Source organism: Rana temporaria, chromosome 2 (genome assembly GCF_905171775.1).
Source record: "Rana temporaria chromosome 2, aRanTem1.1, whole genome shotgun sequence".
In the NCBI taxonomy this organism is placed as follows: Eukaryota; Metazoa; Chordata; class Amphibia; order Anura; family Ranidae; genus Rana; species Rana temporaria.
In genome coordinates, this window is record NC_053490.1 from 14,987,650 (window position 1) to 14,999,765 (window position 12,116).

At 43.2% G+C, this 12,116-nt stretch overlaps 1 protein-coding gene across 1 annotated transcript in view; it reads right to left on the bottom strand.

Moving 5' to 3' along the window:
• Positions 1-3,997: 3,997 nt before the first annotated feature.
• LOC120928841 (transient receptor potential cation channel subfamily M member 2-like) overlaps positions 3,998-12,116 on the bottom strand; it is a 191,430-nt gene continuing 183,311 nt past the window's right edge. The window contains exons 32-34 of the mRNA XM_040339861.1: positions 9,937-10,038; positions 9,741-9,851; positions 3,998-4,155 (exon numbers count right to left, since the gene is read on the bottom strand). Coding sequence (XP_040195795.1) covers positions 4,030-4,155; positions 9,741-9,851; positions 9,937-10,038 — 339 coding nt within the window. The 3' untranslated portion in view covers positions 3,998-4,029. The remainder of the gene's footprint in view (positions 4,156-9,740; positions 9,852-9,936; positions 10,039-12,116) is intronic.

Genomic DNA, 12,116 nt, shown 5'->3' on the forward strand with positions numbered 1-12,116 from the left:
CGTGCTCCATGTAAATTACCCGTGACCCCATGTAAATGAGGGCCGTTGGCTCAGAATCACGTTGCAAATACTCTTTGCTTTCGACGTGAACGTAACCTACGCCCAGCCCCATTCACGTACGCTTACGCAAACGACGTAAAATTCGACGGCACTTCCGACGTCCATACCTTGCATGGGCTGCGCCATCTTTTTGGTGGTTTATCTTTACACCTGAAAAACGCCTTACGTAAACGGCGTAGCTTACTGCGACGGCCGGGCGTACGTTCGTGAACAGGCGTATCTTGCTCATTTACATATTCTAGGCGTAAATCAACGTACACGCCCCTAGCGGCCAGCGTAAATATGCAGCTAAGATACGACGGCGTAGGAGACTTACGCCGGTCGTATCTTAGCAACAGAGAGAAGCGTATCTCAGTTTGAGAATACGCTTAAAGATACGACGGCGCGCATTCGGACTTACGACGGCGTATCTACTGATACGCCGTCGTAAGTCTTTTTGAATCCGGCTACATGTGTGTATGAAGGCAGGTGTCCCAATACTTTTAATAATATAGTGTATATTTCAGACACTGAATATCCGATGGATGACTGGCACAATGTAACTGAGACTTTTACCGTTCCATGAAATTAATGTGGATATCATTTGGTGGCTTGGTGCTTGACGTGGCATTGGCTAGTGCCAGCTCTGGAGGGAATTTACTAGAAGAGGAGGCAAAGGGGATTAATATACAAGTCACCACATGCTGTAGATCAGATGTTTATGGGGGAGGGGAAGGGTAAAAAAAAAACCCTATCACAGACCCCCCCCACCTACAGTGTTTAGGGCATCATTAGTCATGGCATTCACATTAAACCAGGGGCGGACTGACAACTCATGGGGCCCCAGGCCAATAGGAGATTATGGGGCCACACAGTACACACACACAGTATACACACACACACAGGCCCAGATTCACAACCGAGATACGACGGCGTATCTCCGAGTTGCGCCGTCGTATCTATGCGCCTGATTCTTAGAATCAGTTACGCATAGATATCCATTAGATCCGACGGGCGTAAGTCTCTTACGCCGTCGGATCTAAACTGCATATTTTTTTTGACCGCTAGGTGGCGCTTCCGTCGAATTCCGCGTCAAGTATGCAAATTAGCTAGATACGCGAATTCCCGAACGTACGCGCGGCCGACGCAGTAAAGTTACGACGTTTTAGGCTTTTCCCGGCGTAAAGTTGCCCCTGCTATATGAGGCGCAGCCAATGTTAAATATGGACGTCGTTGCCGCGTCGAAATTTGAAAAAGTTACGTCGTTTGCGTAAGTCGTCCGTGAATGGGGCTGGACGTCATTTACGTTCATGTTCGAAACCAATGACGTCCTTGCGGCGTAATTTGGAGCAATGCACACTGGGAAATTCCACGGACGGCGCATGCGCCGTTCCGAAAAAACGTCAATCACGTCGGGTCACAGTCGTTTGGCATAAAACACGCCCCCTGATCCAAATTTGAATTAGGCGGGGCTTACACCGGCCGATTTACGCTACGCCGCAACTTACGGAACAAGTGCTTTGAGAATACAGCACTTGCCCGTGTAAGTTGCGGAGGCGTAACGTAAATCGGATACGTTACGCCCGCACAATTTTTTTACGTGGCTCTACGTGAATCTGCCCCACAGTATACACACGCATACAGTATACACACACAGTGTATACATACACAGTATACACATACACAGTATACACACACAGTACACTTACACCATATACACACAGTATACACACACACAGTATACACACACACAGTATACACACAGTATACACACACACAGTATACACACACACACAGTATACACACACACAGTATACACACACATACAGTATACACACACACAGTATACATACACACAGTATACACACACAGTACACTTACACCATATACACACAGTATACACACACACAGTATACACACACACAGTATACACACAGTATACACACACACAGTATACACACACACAGTATACACACACATACAGTATACATACACACAGTATACACACACACAGTATACATACACACAGTATACACACACAGTACACTTACACCATATACACACAGTATACACACACACAGTATACACACAGTATACATACACACAGTATACATACACACAGTATACACACACACAGTATACACACACACACAGTATACACACACACAGTATACACACACACACACAGTACACTTACACCGTATACACACAGTATACACACACACAGTATACATACATACAGTACACACACACACACACAGTATACATAATACAACTAAAACACAGATTTTTACAAACTGTCCCTGGTTTTACTGAGGCTGGCAACCCTGATGGGGCCCCCTAGTGGCATGGGGGCCCCCGGGCAGTGACCGAATGGTCAGTCCGCCCCTGCATTAAACTCTGCATTATGCACAAAGTTCAGTTGCTCAATCTACATACTGGCACCTCCACTGAATGACTTGGGCTGCTCAGAATTATGTCTGGTGATCTTCCTCCGCTCCCCACCCAGTAGTAGCCGGGGGCCCGGAGAGTAATGCTGGCCATACACTCCACGAAAAATCGTCCGAACGAACTTTCGAAAAACGAATGTTCGGTTGTGAGCGCAAACGAGACTGGCCTTGCGCTTCATGGATCAGGATGGGGTAGGGGGATCGATCTTGGGGGAACATGGAGAGAGAGTTGGGCTCTAATTTACCTGACCCTGAACCCTCTTCAAAAATGTCCTTACAGGTAATTGATACAAAGGCAATACTATTCTGGCATCACGCGTTTTTATCTCCCTTTTTCTACACCTCAAGCTTTTGTTTGCTTTGGTTTTGCATTGAGTGGCGCTGGTAAGCTAATCGTTAAAGCTGAACTCTAGCCTTCCCTTGAGTCTTGCACAGACTCCTCTGCTGTACTAAAATGTTCGAAATTCCTCAGCTAGCGCCTGCCCTCATTTTGTGGCCAGAGAACACGGCATCATCTAGCTCCTGACTAAGCACTCATCCAGTGTGAAACGCGTCGGCTGTTTTCCTTATTTTTGCTGCTGCTTGTAGTGTATTTTATCATTTATTGTACAATAAAGACAACTCAAGAGTTTTTCGGAGTGCGGCTGTCCATCTTTTTGAAGTTTCCACTATTTGCCTTGTGCATTGCCGGCACCCTTGGTTTCCTGAGAGGTTCTTGATTGCTCAGCATTAGTGTTGCTCACGAATATTCGTATTGCGAATATTCGGCTCGAATATGGCATATTCGAGTATTCGCGAATATCTCGAATTTCGCGGCCAATAACTGTGGTAGGAGAACTCTGATTGGCTCTGATGCAAAAGAAGGGCGGAGAAAGTATTCGCGAATATTCGGAAATCGAATATTGGTGATATTTTATCGAAATTTCGCTAATGCGAAATTGATTGCGAGATTTTGACAACTCTGATTGGCTCTGATGCAAAAAAAGGGTGGAGAAAGTATTCGCGAATATTCGCGAATACTTTCTCCACCCTTCTTTTGCATCAGAGCCAATCAGAGTTCTCCTACCACAGTTGTCAAAATATTTCACAACATTTTTTTTTTTGATAAAATATTCCGAATATTCGATTTCCGAATATTCGCGAATACTTTCTCCGCCCTTCTTTTGCATCAGAGCCAATCAGAGTTCTCCTACCACAGTTATCAAAAATTCGCAATCATTTTCACATTCGCATTAGCGAAATTTCGCAATTTTTTTTTTTTTTATAAAATATCACGAATATTCGATTTTAGCGAATATTTCACGAATATTCGGCTATATATTCGTGATATATCGCGAAATCGAATATGGAGTATTCCGCTCAACACTACTCAGCATATCCACCTGGAGCGGTGACTCCCTTTCCCTGATCATCCCGCTCCTACCTCCCCAGTTTTATTGCCTCTGGCCCGCTGGTTCCATCCATTGGTTTTCAGTTTTTCTTTTCAGTTTTAGAGATTCAGCATCACATGACCATAATAAAACCAGCTTTAATCAATAAATTAATATTGGACATGGAGGTGCTCGGCTGTCCTCTGGAGAATCTCCTTCTCATTGGCATACAGAGGAATCTTGTGGTCCAGGAGTTGCCACCGCAGTGTTATCTCATCATCTGATTCCTTCAGGTTCTGAAATGACAAAATACTGGAATATAAAGACTGAACAAGTGGAAGTGGAATGCCTCTGACCCAGAGTGATGATGGAGATGTGAAGCCTATAGTGATAATAATGAATGTAGCACCACCCCCCAAAGGAGCCACTAAATGTGTTGGGTCCCAATGTTCCTGATACTGATGACCCGGTAACCAGTACCAGTACAAAATCTTAAATGGAAACTATTCTCACCCCCATCCTGTAATAACTGGTGCCTGGTTGTCAGTTCCACGCTTCCTATGTACCAGTTAATATTAATAAACCGAGGCTGTATGGCAAAATCTTCTCTAGGATTGGTGAGTGTCCGATTATTAAAAGTCATCGGCTGCAATATTTTTTTTTTTAGTCGGAACTCCACCCAAAATGGGAATATCCGCTTGCTTTGCCTCCTCCACCCTCTGCTGCCACATTTGGCTCCTTTTGGGAGGAGCAGGTACTAGACATGTGCACTGCCAAAAAAATCGTTTTTTTCGTTTGTTTTTTTCGTTTTTTTTATTTTTTCGTAAATTCGGGAAATTCAAAAAAATCTTTTTTTCCGTTTTTGTTTCATTCGTTTTTTTTTTTTCCGGAAATTCGTAAAATTTTCGGATTTCCGAAAAAGCAAAAAACGAAAAAAACGAATGAAACGAAAAAAAGAAATTTCGAAATACGAAAATTCGAAAATACGAAAATATTCGGAAATACGAAATTTCAAAATTTCGAAAATTGAAAAATTCGAAAATTAAAAAATTTCGAATTTTTCAGATTTGGAATTTTTCAAATTTCGAATTTTTCAGATTTCGAATTTTTCAGATTTCGAATTTTTCAGATTTCGAATTTTTCAAATTTCGAATTTTTCAGATTTCGAATTTTTCAAATTTCCGAAATTTCGAAAATTTAAAAATTTGAAATTCGAAAATTGAAAAATGTTTCAAATTTCGATTTTTTTTCAATTTCCAAATTTCATATTTCCGAATTTTCGTATTTCCGAAAATTGAAAAATTCGAAAATTCCAAACTTGAAAAGTTCGAAAATTGAAAAATTCGAAAATTGAAAAATTTGAAAATTGAAAAATTCGAATTTTTGTATTTCCGAAATTTCGAAAATTGAAAAATTTGAAATTCGAAAATTGAAAAATTTTTCAAATTTCGATTTTTTCAATTTCCGAATTTCGAATTTTCGTATTTCCGAATTTTCGTATTTACGAAAATCCGAAAATTGAAAAATTCGAAAATTCCAAACTTGAAAAGTTCGAAAATTCTAATTGAAAAATTCGAAAATTGAAAAATTCGCTCCCCACTTTCGAAAAACGAACGTTCGGTTGTGAGCGCAAACGAGACTGGCCTTGCGCTTCATGAATCAGGATGGGGTAGGGGGATCGATCTTGGGGGAACATGGAGAGAGAGTTGGGCTCTAATTTACCTGACCCTGAACCCTCTTCAAAAATCACATGTCCTTACAGGTCATTGATACAAAGGCAATACTATTCCGGCATCACGCGTTTTTATCTCCCTTTTTCTACACCTCAAGCTTTTGTTTGCTTTGGTTTTGCATTAAGTGGCGCTGGTAAGCTAATCGTTAAAGCTGAACTCTTCCCTTGAGTCTTGCACAGACTCCTCTGCTGTACTAAAATGTTCGAAATTTCTCAGCTAGCGCCTGCCCTCATTTTGTGGCCAGAGAACACAGCATCATCTAGCTCCTACCTCCCCAGTTTTATTGCCTCTGGCCCGCTGGTTCCATCCATTGGTTTTCAGTTTTTCTTTTCAATTTTAGAGATTCAGCATCACATGACCATAATAAAACCAGCTTTAATCAATAAATTAATATTGGGCATGGAGGTTTCAATTTCGAAAATTGAAAAATTTTAAATTCGAAAATTGAAAAATGTTTCAAATTTTGATTTTTTTTCAATTTCCAAATTTAGTATTTCCGAATTTTCGTATTTACGAAAATCCGAAAATTGAAAAATTCGAAAATTCCAAACTTGAAAAGTTCGAAAATTGAAAAATTCGAAAATTAAAAAATTCGAAAATTTCAAACTTGAAAAGTTCGAAAATTGAAAAATTCGAAAATTGAAAAATTTGAAAATTGAAAAAATCCAATTTTTGTATTTCCGAAATTTCGAAAATTGAAAAATTTGAAATTCGAAAATTGAAAAATGTTTCAAATTTCGATTTTTTTTCAATTTCCAAATTTAGTATTTCCGAATTTTCGTATTTACGAAAATCCGAAAATTGAAAAATTCGAAAATTCCAAACTTGAAAAGTTCGAAAATTGAAAAATTCGAAAATTAAAAAATTCGAAAATTTCAAACTTGAAAAGTTCGAAAATTGAAAAATTCGAAAATTGAAAAATTTGAAAATTGAAAAATTCCAATTTTTGTATTTCCGAAATTTCGAAAATTGAAAAATGTGAAATTCGAAAATTGAAAAATGTTTCAAATTTCGATTTTTTCAATTTCCGAATTTCGAATTTTCGTATTTCCGAATTTTCGTATTTACGAAAATCCGAAAATTGAAAAATTTGAAAAATTCGAAAAGTTCGAAAATTGAAAAGTTCGAAAATTGAAAAGTTCGAAAATTGAAAAGTTCGAAATTCGTAAATACGAAAATTTGGAAATTTAAAAAAATACGGAAATACGAAAATTCGTAAATTCAAAATTTTTGGAGGTTTCCCGAAAATTCGGAAATAAAAAATTTGTAAATACGAAAATTCGTAATTAACGAATTTCCGTAAAAAAACGAATTAGAAACAAAACGAATTGCACATGTCTAGCAGGTACCTGTACCCGCTCCCACTTCCAGCTGACTTTGCTGTGGCAAACTCAATTAGAGGTTCGGCCCCTTTCCTTTTGCCCCCTGCCACCAGGCCATTCATTCGCTGTTCTAACACAGCTGTTCTTCTGTCTGTAACTCCACACAGTAATGCAAGGCTTTCTCCCTGATGTGGAGTGACGTGCTCGCCCCCTCCCTTGGACTACAGGAGAGTCAGGACACCCACTAATACACAGCTCCTTTCTCTTACTGCAAAGTAGAGAGCGTCCTGACTCTCCGGTAGTCCAAGGGAGGGGGCAAACACGACACTCCACACCAGGGAGAAAGCCTTGCATTATGGTGGTGAGTTACAGACAGAAGTGAGGATTTCTCAGAAGAAATAAGGACATTTAAAAGCAAAATGGAAGGATGAGGTAAGTGAAGGAGGACTGCACTAAGGTAAAGGAAGCTATTTAGGGAAAAAAAAGTACCGGAATTACACCTGGGTGGCCGTATTAACTGTTTTCCTCTTCACATCTTAGCTCATAAGGTAAGGTGACCAGATTTTTAAAATTAAATCAGGGGACATATTTTTTTTACTAGTAATGGCAGCAATCAGCGACTCTCTGCCCGCCACCGCCCCCCTCACAGCCTGTCAAGTCTCACTCGCCGGGCCCCAGCTACTACTGGGTGGGGAGCGGAGGAAGATCCCTCTGCCAGGGAAGGCAAGGAGATAAGCAGGCAGGCGGCTGGCCGAGACGTGAGCCAAGGCAGAAGAACATGCGAGCAGAGATGAATGGGCATGCACCTGAAACTGAAGAAATATTCACTCCAATCTGACCAGCACATGATCATCAGAAAGGGGCACAGATAATGGGAAAAAATACCCCCCCTAAGCTACTAGGCGCGGTGGAGTGGGGGGGTGTAATTCCGATTTTTTTTTTTAATTCTGCATTGACTGTCTTTGAAATTGCCCCAGCCCCTGTTGAAATACAATCCGGGGACAAAACTGGGGGCAGACTTTGTCTGGGGACAGTGTCCTCAATCTGGGGACTGTCCCCTGAAACCGGGGATGTCTGGTCACCCTATCATAAGGCATTTCCAGACTAGGGTGACCACGTGTCCCGGATTGCCCGGGACAGTCCCGCATTTTGCAGGTCTGTCCCGAGCACATTCGTTTCAGGACAATACAGTGTCCCGGAATGAAACTGACACAGCCACCCCCCGGGCCAATCTGATGCCCCCAAAAAAGGCCGCCACATAACTGCTTTACTCACTGACAGTACTTGTCCTGGCCGGGAATGCCTGGAGGAGCACAATCCTGCCCTCTGCTTGTGATTGGAGAAATCATAAATCCCGCCTCTTGTGTCCAATCACTGTGCTGTGATTCGTTACAGCACACACTGATTTTTGGGAAGGGAGGGTGTCCCTGAATGGTAGTTTGGAAATGTGGTCACCCTATTCCGGACACAGCAATTTTCAGGAGACATGTGGCAATATTAAGGCAAACCGAGAAGGGGACGCCATTTAACCACTTAACGACCGTCGCATGTAAATATACGTTGGCAGAATGGCACGTACAGGCAGATGGACGTGCCTATACGTCCCTGCCTAGATGTGGGTCGGGGGTCGGACCCCCCTGGTACATGCGGCGCTCGGTAATCGTCTGGGAGCGATCCGGGATGAGGGGGCGGCTATTTGTTTCTAGCCACCCCCCCCCCCGCGCGATCGCTCCCCGGACTTGAAGAACGGGGAGAGCCGTATGTAAACACGGCTTCCCCGTGCTTCACTGTGGCGGCTGCATCGATCGTGTCATCCCTTTTATAGGGAGACTCGATCGATGACGTCACACGTACAGCCCCGCCCCCCTACAGTTGTAAACACACACTAGGTGAACCCTAACTCCTACAGCGCCCCCTGTGGTTAACTCCCAAACTGCAACTGTCATTTCCACAATAAACAATGCAATTTAAATGCATTTTTTGCTGTGAAAATGACAATGATCCCAAAAATGTGTCAAAATTGTCCGAAGTGTCCGCCATAATGTCGCAGTCACGAAAAAAATCGCTGATCGCCGCCATTAGTAGTAAAAAAAAATATATATTAAAAATGCAATAAAACTATCCCCTATTTTGTAAACGCTATACATTTTGCGCAAACCAATCGATAAACGCTTATCTTTTTTTTACCAAAGATAGGTAGAAGAATACGTATCGGCCTAAACTGAGAAAAAACATTTTTTTTTATATATTTTTGGGGGATATTTATTATAGAAAAAAGTAAAAAATATTGCATTTTTTTCAAAACTGTCGCTCTATTTTTGTTTATAGCGCAAAAAATAAAAACCGCAGAGGTGATCAAATACCACCAAAAGAAAGCTCTATTTGTAGGAAAAAAAGGCGACCAATTTTGTTTGGGAGCCACGTCGCACGACCGCGCAATTGTCTGTTAAATCGACGCAGTGCCGAATCGCAAAACCTGGCCTGGGCCTTTAGCTGCCTAAAGGTCCGGGGCTTAAGTGGTTAAACCAATATGGTGCTCCCGCTGTGTGTGGCCTGAGCTAGCGATGCTCAAGACATGCCCACATGATGCGTTTTGCCCCGGTGGCCAGGGAAAAACGCATCAGGGGCGTGTCTGGAGCAAGGCTGGCTGAGGCCACACACAGTAAAAGCTTCTGGTCATTCTGAGTGGCGTCTCCCTCTCAGCACTTCTGGATTAGTGCGCAGACGCCTGCTTCCACATTCTGATTTCTGGCAGGGAAATCCTCGACCCTCTAGCTTTGAGCGGCGCCACAAGCCCAACAATATTAACACAAAACGTTCATTCACCTGCATCAGATTGTCAAAATCCTCGCTTTTGTCCAGGTGGACATTGACAGCAAGAGTCTCTATCCAGGCATTGTCTGTGTTTCGAGGGTCATCCAGGTACCCGTGGAAGACCTAGGAGAGAAGAAAGATATGTTGTTTGTGTATTACTACTATTAGCCAGATCAGTGAACCAACATGTAAGCAGCAAACTACCAACCTCTTCCGCAGAGCCCAGTAATGCCAGAAACTGGCCGAGGTATGTGTGCTTCAGCAGGGCCTGCAACTTAATGGGTATTTGCTGTCCGGGATCCAGCGTGCCCTAAAAAAAAATATCACCAAAATTGGGAAGAACATCACTCAGAATGCTCTGCAGTGGAATGATTAACATTTTACAGCAAAGGGAACTGCAGCATGGCACATACATTATAGCACACCAAGCATCTACACCTTTCCAACAGACTGAGGACAATTGAGCTCTTAACTTGTGGCAATAGTTGGGGGAAGACCAGTGGTGACTGGTGCTTAAAATTTTGGGGGGGGGTGCAAACAAACTGAGAAAAAAAATCATCAATTGCAGCCACTGTGCCCATTAAACGCAGCTACTGTGCCATCAAATACGGCCACTGTACCCATAAATTGCCGCCACTGTGCCATCAAACGCAGCCACTGTACCTAACAATTGCTGACACTGTGCCCATCAATTGCCGCCAGTGTGCCCCATCAAATGCTGCCACTGCCAGTGTGCCCATCAATTGTTGCTACTGTGCCCCATCAAATGCTGCCAGTGTGCCCATCAATTGCCGCTACTGTGCCCATCAGATGCTGCCAGTGTGCCCATCAATTGCCGCTACTGTGCCCCATCAAATGCTGCCAGTGTGCCCATCAATTGCCACTACTGTGCCCATCAGATGCTGCCAGTGTGCCCATCAATTGCCGCTAATGTGCCCCATCAAATGCTGCCAGTGGGCTGATCAATTGCCGCTACTGTGCCCATCAGATGCTGCCAGTGTGCCCATCAATTGCCGCTACTGTGCCCCATCAAATCAGGTGCTTCCAAAAAACATCCCTGCCACTAGAATTCAGGTACCCTGCGCCCGAAAATGGGCCGACACCTGAATAGGGGGTGTCAGCAGGGACCATAGACAGATTCATGCAATGCATGAATCTATCTATGGTGATAGAGCGGTGCAGGAGAGAGGGGGCGGTGCTCCTGCGCCCTTTATGGACAAACCACCACTGGGGAAGGACCTTCTTTGTTCCAGCATGACAGTGCCCCTTTGCACAAATTGAGCTCAATGGGCTAGATTCACATACCTTTAGGCGGGCGTAGCGTATTTTCTATACGCTACGCCGCCGCAACTTTGAGAGAAGAGTATGGCATTCTCAAAGATTTTGCCGCCGAAGTTACGGTGGCATAGCGTATTAGGGCCTGCGTAAGCCCGCCTAATTCAAATGTTGAAGCTGTGGGCATGTTTTATGTATATTAAGTGTGACCCCACGTAAATGTGCCATCCGTGGACGTATCCCAGTGCGCATGCTCCAAATGACGTCGGCAAATCGTCAATGCTTTCGACGTGAACGTAAATTACGGCCAGCACCATTCACGGATGAGTTATGCAAACGATGTAAAATTTGAAAACTTTTTCGCGGTTCCGACGTCCATACTTAACATTGGCTGCGCCATCTTTTTGGTGGTTTATCTTTACGCCTAAAAACCCCTTACGTGAACGGCGTATCTTTACTGCGACGGCCGGGCGTACGTTTGTGAATAGGCGTATCTAGCTGATTTACATATTCTAGGCGTAAATCAGCGTACACGCCCCTAGCGGCCAGTGTAAATATGCAGTTAAGATACAACGGCGTAGGAGACTTACGCCGGCCATATCTTAGCAATATTTAAGTATCTCAGTTTGAGCATACACTTAAAGTTGCGACGGCGCGGATTCGGACTTACGACGGCGTATCTACTGATACGCCCGTCGTAAGTCTACCTGAATCTGGCCCCTAATGTTCATAATTTGACCAGTGTGGTGTGAAGGAACTCAAGTGTCCTGCACACAGCCCTGACCTCGATCATTTTGAACACCACTGGATTGAACAATGAGCCAGGACTTCTCGTCCAACATATGTGCCTGCCCTGACAAATGCTCCTTTGGCACAAATTACCACAGACTCCAAAACCTTATGGAAAGCCTGCCCACAACAATGAAGGCCGTTATGCTGTAGCTGCAAAGGCAGATGGGGGGCAACTCTATATTAACACTCACAGGTTTTTATATGGTGTTCAACAAGCTCAAATAGTCTGATGGTCACGTGTCCGCAAGCCTTTGGCTATACAGTGCATCTAGCTACTGTGATTATATTAAAAAATGAAAAAAAATAAAAATAAATCAGAAA